The 7,761-nt window shown below is 56.6% G+C and overlaps 1 protein-coding gene across 2 annotated transcripts; it reads left to right on the top strand.

Annotated features, from left to right (window-relative positions):
* Nucleotides 1–1,782: 1,782 nt before the first annotated feature.
* Nucleotides 1,783–7,130, top strand: GLYCTK (glycerate kinase). 2 transcript variants are annotated; one of them, XM_045807281.2, is made up of 5 exons: nucleotides 1,783–1,844; nucleotides 3,960–4,374; nucleotides 4,598–4,749; nucleotides 5,368–5,543; nucleotides 5,884–7,130. In XM_045807281.2, the coding sequence occupies exons 2-5, from the start codon at nucleotides 3,998–4,000 to the stop codon at nucleotides 6,748–6,750; spliced, it is 1,572 nt and encodes a 523-aa protein (XP_045663237.2). In that variant the 5' UTR covers nucleotides 1,783–1,844; nucleotides 3,960–3,997; the 3' UTR covers nucleotides 6,751–7,130. The 2 variants fall into 2 exon arrangements, with proteins under 2 accessions (XP_045663237.2, XP_045663236.2); XM_045807280.2 differs by lacking the exon at nucleotides 1,783–1,844 and adding an exon at nucleotides 3,665–3,766.
* Nucleotides 7,131–7,761: the final 631 nt, after the last annotated feature.

Here is a 7,761-nt window from a genome sequence, read left to right as displayed (position 1 = left end):
TGAGCCACGCAGGTGCCCCAAAGGCTTCTACTTCTATCACCACCATCCTTTCCTTTTGTGAAATTCTTTCCACCTTGGGTCTGCAGCACTTTGCAGCTGAGTACTTCACTGTTCTCTAGTTAATTCATTAAAAAAAAAAAAGAAGAAGAAGAAGGAAAGAAAGTTGGGGGAAAAAAGAAAAAAAAAATAGCAGTCCCAGCTTTTATTAGTGCCTGCTCCCATGCAAGGCAGTAGAGATGCAAATATGAATTAGACCAAGTCATCACCTTCCAAGAACTCACAGTCCAGTGGGCATCAAAACCTGGATGTGAAATACATCTTGTGAGTAGCTGTGGGGTGGAATGGGGGATTTCAAAAATGGGTATAATCCTGCTTACAGTCTGACCAAACAGCACTGGCAGAGTAAATGGTGTCTGTTCATGAGTGTCTGGCAGTAAATAATGAAAGAGGTCCTCAAATACACATTCCTTCCAGCAGTGTGGGACTGTCATTACAAAAGCAGAGTAAAATTCCCAACTAAAAGTACCACTTCTTATTCATCCCAGTAGCTGTCGCATTTGACCCACATAGGTCAGGAAATGTCTGTTGAATGGTGGAGGAGTGAATAAATTCACGATGGATAAAGACTTCTTACTACAAGCAGGGAAAAACGGAAATTTTGAGTATTTACAATCTCCCCACATCTAAAGAGAGTAGATTCTCCTGAAGGTGCCTTTATTTTGATGATGGAGTGGAGAAGTTTGGGAGAGAGTGATAGGGAATAAAAAGTCCTCTATTATAGGGGCGCCTGGGTGGCACAGCAGTTAAGCATCTGCCTTCGGCTCAGGGCGTGATCCCGGCATTATGGGATCGAGCCCCGCGTCAGGCTCCTCCTCTATGAGCCTGCTTCTTCCTCTTCCACTCCCCCTGCTTGTGTTCCCTCTCTCGCTGGCTGTCTCTATCTCTGTCGAATAAAAAAAAAAAAAAAAAAGTCCTCTATTATAAAGGGAAAGAAAACCCCAGGCAAACAACTAGGAAGGAGGTAGGAGGAGTTCATGAGAGCAGAGCACAATATGGAGAGATGTGGCAATTGCAAAAGGCAGGGGGGATATGTTTTAAGAGTTTTAGAAAGTCTGCTGTGTGATTTGTGATGTAACTCCCGTCCCTCTCTCCCCAAGAAAACATCAGTTAAAAAAAGTGCACTCTTGTGTCTTTAGAGTCTGGTCAGGACTTGTCTTTTTAATGGGGGAAGGTATCAAGTTGGGCTCAAGGGTGGACACAGGCTGAGAGCGGAGACAGTAAGGGAGGCCCAGGGTCATTCGTTGTTTACACACACACTTTGTGTGTTCAAGGATCACGGAATAGATCTTTCTGACTCGGAGCTGTTACTAGGTTGGCCGAGGCGGAGAGGGGTGAACACAAAGTTGTTATGGGATTATAGCGGTGGGGAAGAGCCAGGATGATTTAATCTGGCTCCAGAAGGGGTGGGTTGTGGGGAAGTAGTAATTCTCCGCCCGCTTGCTCAGTCCAGTGCCGGGCACCTAACAGGCGCAAGGAACGTATGTGCCGATTGATGGGAACCTAGGGATAAAGGAGGGGACAGTTACGGCAATCCGTGAGTCAGGGATTGCTGTCCCCATTGCAGAGATGAGGGCCGAAGGTGATTCCATCCAAGCACCCCAGAAGTCAGGGCGGAGCCAATCCCTCAGTCCCCACTCCTGCTACCCCCGCACTCCTTCCCGCCGCAGCTCGCGCTGGTACCCCAACCCCACCCCTTCCACCCCACACTTCCGGATTCCGCTCCGCCCACCCGCGAGTACTTCCGGCCTCCGGCACCGGAAGCCGCGGCACGGAGTCGTGGAGCCGTAAGTCCTCGGCGCGAAGGCCCACGGGAGTAGTCTTTGGGCGGGCCAGTGGCGGGTCCAGGTGGCAGCGGGCACTTATTTCTTGGGTCACCACTGGACATCACGCGGCAGGCACTTCCCTCGCAAAGGCTTAGGACTGACGTTACTTCCGGGGCATGTGCAGGCAGGAGAAGGCCGGAAGTGGCTCCAGTCCCACTTGGTGGCGGGGCGGAGTCAAGGAGGGTCTTCTTGGTGTTTCCGTGTTTCGTTCTGGAGCACCTGGGAGTTTAGGAGGGTGTCCTGGGTAAAGAGTGGCTGGTTAGCAAATAAAAATACAGGACGTCCAGTTAAATTTGAATTTCAGGTAAGCAACAAGTAATTATTTAGGGTAGGTATGTCTCAAATATTGTATGGAACATACTTATATTTTAAAAAATTACTCGTTTATCTGAAGTTAAAATTTAACTGGACGTCCTGTATTTTAACTGGCAACCTTAGCCTTGAAGACTCCCCCCATTCTCATCTGCCAACCTCCCTGGGCCCCGGTATACCTTGGCAAGGCTAGGATCCTCTAGGCTTGTGCCTGTCTGGGAAACAGGTACAAAGTTCACCCAGGCTCTCAAGGTGTTGCTAGATTCTAAGTCGCTTTTGGTTTCTAGCCCAGTGGGCCAGTCCCAGGGGCTTCCTGGCAAAAGCTGAGCCCATTTTCCAAGTCCCCATGGCAGTGCCCTCTGTTCCCTTTCAGGGCTGGAGTCGGGCAGCATTGGTCTTATGGGAAAGCTGAGAACCATGCTGGCTAAGTGGCTGAGGGCTCCACATTGTTAGTTTTTTTGAGTGTGGGATGAAGTGTTTGGGGTTCAGGCTTTCTATGTTAATAGTGGGCAGCTTCAGAGAGGCCAAGGATGTCAAGGGGAGAGCATTAGTCTTACTTTCATCCCACCTCTCATTTTGCACTTGAGGCCCAGTGGAAGAAAAGGAGCTGTCTCTGTGGTGGAGCTGGAGCCTGATTCCCAGACTCCTTCCCCTGCTCTATCCATGCTTGCTGCTGCAATCAGCCGGCAGCATTTATGGTGGGCATTGTTAAAGTAGATGCCTTTTTTAGAGGTGATCTCTTTGGGGCTTCCTTGTCCCTGAACTCCTTTACAGCCTCCTGACCTTCACCCCAAGGCTTCTTGAGCCTTTACCTTGCCCAGTGGGGAAAATGACTATTTGGCCTCAGCTGTGGGAGTCTGGCCTCCTGCTCTAGACACTCGGCTCTCACTCCTGTGGGTGGTGTGACCCAAGACTTGTTATGTCAGAGGGAAAGGCATGTTCTTGGCAGGGCTGGGTCTGGCCAGCCAAGTAGGTGGAAGGGTGCCCTTTTCTGTCCTGCAGCTTGGGCCCCACAATACATGGCGTCAGTGTGGTGTCTAGGGACTTCCCTAAGTTTCCAGCATGAGCCAGTCTTTGCTGCTACTTCTCATTTGAACCTGAAACTTTTGCTGGACTGGGCTTGAGTGCTGGGATTCCTCAGGTGGTGTGTCCTGAGGATGTGCTCTGAGCCTGCCTGTCAGTGCTCCTGTGAGCCTGCAGCCTCCCCACACAGACCTAGCCTTCCCAGGCTCCCGAGCCTAGATCCACGAGCTAATGACACAGAGCGGGCTGCAGGTCATCAGGCTCGGGGTCGGTTGGTGGGACAGCCAGCAGCCTCTTGGGAACAGAAGAGGTAAAGAGGCAAGGAGGGAGTGCCAGAAAGGGGTGTTGCCCCTGGATGAACCTCAGAAGTGCAGGGGGTGGGAAAGGGGTGGGGCAGGAGCCCACTGATAGGAATTGCTCCCTCTGTGAATAATTAACCCTTGGCCAAAGTGGGTGGCCTAGGGGGAGGGCTCAGCTAACAGGACCTTTGGACCCAGGGGCCGAGCATCCAGAGGGCCCGAGGATAGCCTGCAGAAGAGGAGGACATGGTAGGTGGCAGGCTTGGGCTCTGAGAACTGGAGTGAGATCAGGCAGCTGAGGGCCTCAGAAAGTCTTGGACTGGCAGCTGGGCCACTGCAGCAGTCGCTGGTGGGGTCCAGCGGCCCCCAGCCTTCAGACAGGTGGCTGTGGGGGGTCCATCTCTGGGCTTGCAGCAGCTCACTAGTGCTTTCTTCCCCCTAGGCAGCCATGGATGCCAGGTGGTGCTGAGAGCAGTGGGCATGGCTGCGGTCTTGCAGTGTCTGCCCTGCATGGCCCGAGCCCCCTTGCGCCCGCTCTTCACGGGGGGCCCAGTGGTCCGGCTGGCCAGTGGCATGGCCCTGGCAGAGCAGGCGCAGCAGCTGTTCCAGAGCACTGTGGGTGCCGTGCTTCCAGGCCCCATGCTGCACCGGGCACTGTCCTTGGATCCCGGCAGCGGGCTGCTGAAGGTGCGGGACCGGAGCTTTCAGCTGCGGCAGAACCTCTACCTGGTGGGCTTTGGCAAGGCCGTGCTGGGCATGGCAGCGGCAGCCGAGGAGCTCCTGGGCCAGCATCTCGTGCAGGGTGTGATCAGCGTGCCCAAGGGGATTCGTGCTGCCATGGAGCATGCTGGCAAGCAGTAAGGAGCCTTGGGGGGGCTGCTGCCCACTGTCCCCTGGGTGGGGAAGCTAGGCCCAAACTCAACGCTGGCTCAGGCCTCCCTCCCTCACCAGCATCCCTTTTCTTCTGGGTCTGGACCGGCTCCGGGATGGGTGGCCTTCGTCACCTGTACCGCTGACAAATCAGGTGGGAGGAAAGGAACCCACCCCATCTCTTGCTGTCTGTTCTGTCTCTCTCTTCAGGGAGATGCTGCTGAAGCCACACAGCCGTGTCCAGGTGTTCGAGGGTGCAGAGGACAACCTGCCAGACCGTGATGCACTTCGGGCTGCACTGGCCATCCGGCAGCTGGCCGAAGGTCTCACAGCTGACGATCTGCTGCTTGTACTCATCTCAGGTGTGGGTGCCAGACTGGCTCAGGACAGTTTAGGGGGCAGTGGTGGTGGTTCCAAATATCAGGTCTGTGAGAGATGATCTGAGTCCCCAGGGTCACCGAGCAAGGGAGGCAGTAAGGAGCCTGGATGGCTCACCTCTGGGTTGCCCTGGGCAGGTTATCTGGCCTCCTCAGAGCTGTGGGGCCCTTCCCTGACTGACCTTGTTTGGTGACTATGGGAGGGCGCCTAGGGAGCTTGTAACTCAGGGTGTCTCAGGAATTAAATGTCCCTGCTGTTGTTGCTGTCTGTGCCCATGTGATCTGGGGCTAGAACCCAGGCCTCTCTAGCTCCCATGGAGCCCGTCCTTGGTCTTGCTGTCTCCTCCTGGTCTACCCCCTATTCCAAGCTCTTAAGGAATAGTTCTTCCAGTGCCTGCTGGAATCTGGGCTACTCCAAGGCAGGGCACAGCCTCAGGGTGTGGTGACTATATACACGTTCACTGTATGTCCACACGGGGGCACCCTAACCTCACCTTTCCAGCACCCCCTTCCCTAATGTGGGTACTACGTGCCTGCTTTCTTAAGTGGAGAGGTTCCTTTCAGTCTTATCCCCTCTGCCCAACTTCTTCACTGTCTCTGCAGGTGGGGGCTCAGCCTTGCTGCCCGCCCCTATTCCACCCGTGACACTGGAAGAAAAGCAGACACTCACCAAGCTGCTGGCGGCCCGCGGAGCCAACATCCAGGAGCTGAACACCATCCGGAAGGCCCTGTCCCAGCTCAAGGGTGGGGGGCTGGCTCAGGCCGCCTACCCTGCCCAGGTGTGTGGGTCCCTGCTACCCTAAGCAGCCCTGGGCTGGTGGAGCCAGACCCACATGTGCCAGGGAGACGAAAGCCTCTAACGGCATACAGATTGGCAGGGGCCCAGTGCGGGAGTCCACAGGGCTGGCTGGGCGGGGCCTCAGAGAGGATGGGGGTGGGGTGTCCAAATGGCCACATGTTCTGCAAATCCCTTGGAGAGGGGTTAGAAAAGGGTGAGAAAATGCACCGGGCAGTCTGATCCTGTGTGGATGCATGGCAGGGGATGGATGGCAGTTTGATCAATGGCTCTGGGCTGAGGAACTGGAGGGACTGAGCCTTGCCTCTGCGACCCCTCCCCAGGTGGTGAGCCTGATTCTGTCAGACGTGGTGGGGGACCCAGTGGAGGTGATCGCCAGCGGCCCCACCGTGGCCAGTGTCCATAACGTGCAAGATTGCCTACACATCCTCAATCGCTATGGCCTTCGCGCCGCCCTGCCGCGTTCCGTGAAGACTGTGCTGGCTCGGGCTGACTCTGACCCTCACAGGCCGCACACCTGTGGTCACGTGCTCAACGTGATCATTGGCTCCAACGTGCTGGCACTGGCTGAGGCCCAGCGGCAGGCTGAGGCGCTGGGATACCGGGCCGTGGTGCTGAGCGCAGCTATACAGGGCGATGTGAAGAGCGTGGCCCGGTTCTACGGGTTGCTCGCCCAAGTGGCTGGAGCCCACCTCACCCCGCCTGGGACTGGAGCCTCCCTGGAGGAAGAGGAGCGACTCCAGGAAGTGGCAGCTGAGCTTCAGCTCCCAGACCTGCAGCTCAAGGAGGCTCTGGAGGCCGTGGTGGGGGCTAGGGGCCCCGTCTGCCTGCTGGCTGGTGGCGAGCCCACCGTACAATTGCAGGGCTCAGGAAAGGGTGGCCGGAACCAGGAACTGGCTCTGCGTGTTGGAGCAGAGCTGGGACGATGGCCGCCAGGGCCTGTAGATGTGCTGTTTTTGAGTGGTGGCACCGATGGGCAGGATGGGCCCACAGAGGCAGCCGGGGCCTGGGTCATGCCTGAGCTTGCCAGCCAGGCTGCCGCTGAGGGCCTGGACGTGGCCAGCTTCCTGTCCCGCAATGACTCACATACCTTCTTCCGCTGCTTCCGCAGCGGGGCGCACCTGCTGCGCATGGGTCTGACTGGCACCAACGTCATGGATGCGCATCTCCTGTTCCTGCGGCCGCGGTGATGGCGTGGGTCGTGTTTGAGGAGTACAGAGGAGACCTACAGGGCGGCATCCTGGGGCAGACCAGGGTTGGTCCCCAAGGCCTCACCAGGCCTGAGGGCCCCTTCTCTCCCTGGCCCTGGCTGCTTGGTTGACCCTGACACCTCATACCCAGGGCCTCTGCTCTGTGTTCGTTCCCCCAGCTAGACTGGCAGATGGGGGCTCTCTCCTCTCCCTCCTTCCTGCCGTGACAGCAGCTAACCCTGAGGACTGGGATGGGCGCTTTGGCCTGTTTGCTGTTCCTGGTCTTCTCCCCCCACACTGGGCAGCCCCTCTGCCGAGCTCTTGAGTGTCTTTTCCGTGGGGTGAAGTGAGAAGGACTGCAAATAAAAAGAACTACGCTATAGGTTCTCCGTGTGTTTTCCCTTAGGGCAAGGACTCAGAGCTGCAGGGAAAGGGAGTGGGGTCAGGCTGCAGCCCCAGCTCTGGGACGCTACAGGGGTTCCCCATTCCCCTCTCTGCAGGGCACGCTCAGCGCTTGTTTCACTGAGACGGGCCAAGGAAGGTTGAGCCTGGCTCCCGACACACTCAGTGTGGGCAAGCAGAGACCCTTGGGAGGACAGGCCGAAGGACTACGGTCTGTGGGTCTTCGGGCCACCCGTCCAACTGCGACTCCCCTGTGGCATCCCTGTTGCAGTCTCCAGGCTCTGCTGCATACCTTGCTGGCTGCAAGCCCACTAGCCATGAAAGCTGTCCTCGCCTTCTGTATTTGCACCGCCCTTAGGGACAGATGACACTGTTGGTTGAGCTGCCCCTTGTGTGTCCGCAGGCTATTCCCAGCCACACAGGATTCTGGACCTTGTTTCCTTGTGTCAGGCCCATTTTCTCAGGCTGAACATCCCAGTTTCTGAGCTGCTTCTTTGGGACAGGGCAGTTCCTGGTGGCAGCCTTGCAGTGGGGAGTCTCCAGCGCTGAGATGATGGGTCAGAGTACTGATGGGGTCTAGCAGCCACCTGCCCACCCCCCTGTTACAGT

This window comes from Ursus americanus, chromosome 14 (genome assembly GCF_024610735.1).
Source record: "Ursus americanus isolate L20-20 chromosome 14, mUrsAme1.1.p, whole genome shotgun sequence".
NCBI lineage: Eukaryota > Metazoa > Chordata > Mammalia > Carnivora > Ursidae > Ursus > Ursus americanus.
Note: the sequence above shows the minus strand (reverse complement) of the source record. Positions and strands in the feature narration are given on the sequence as shown.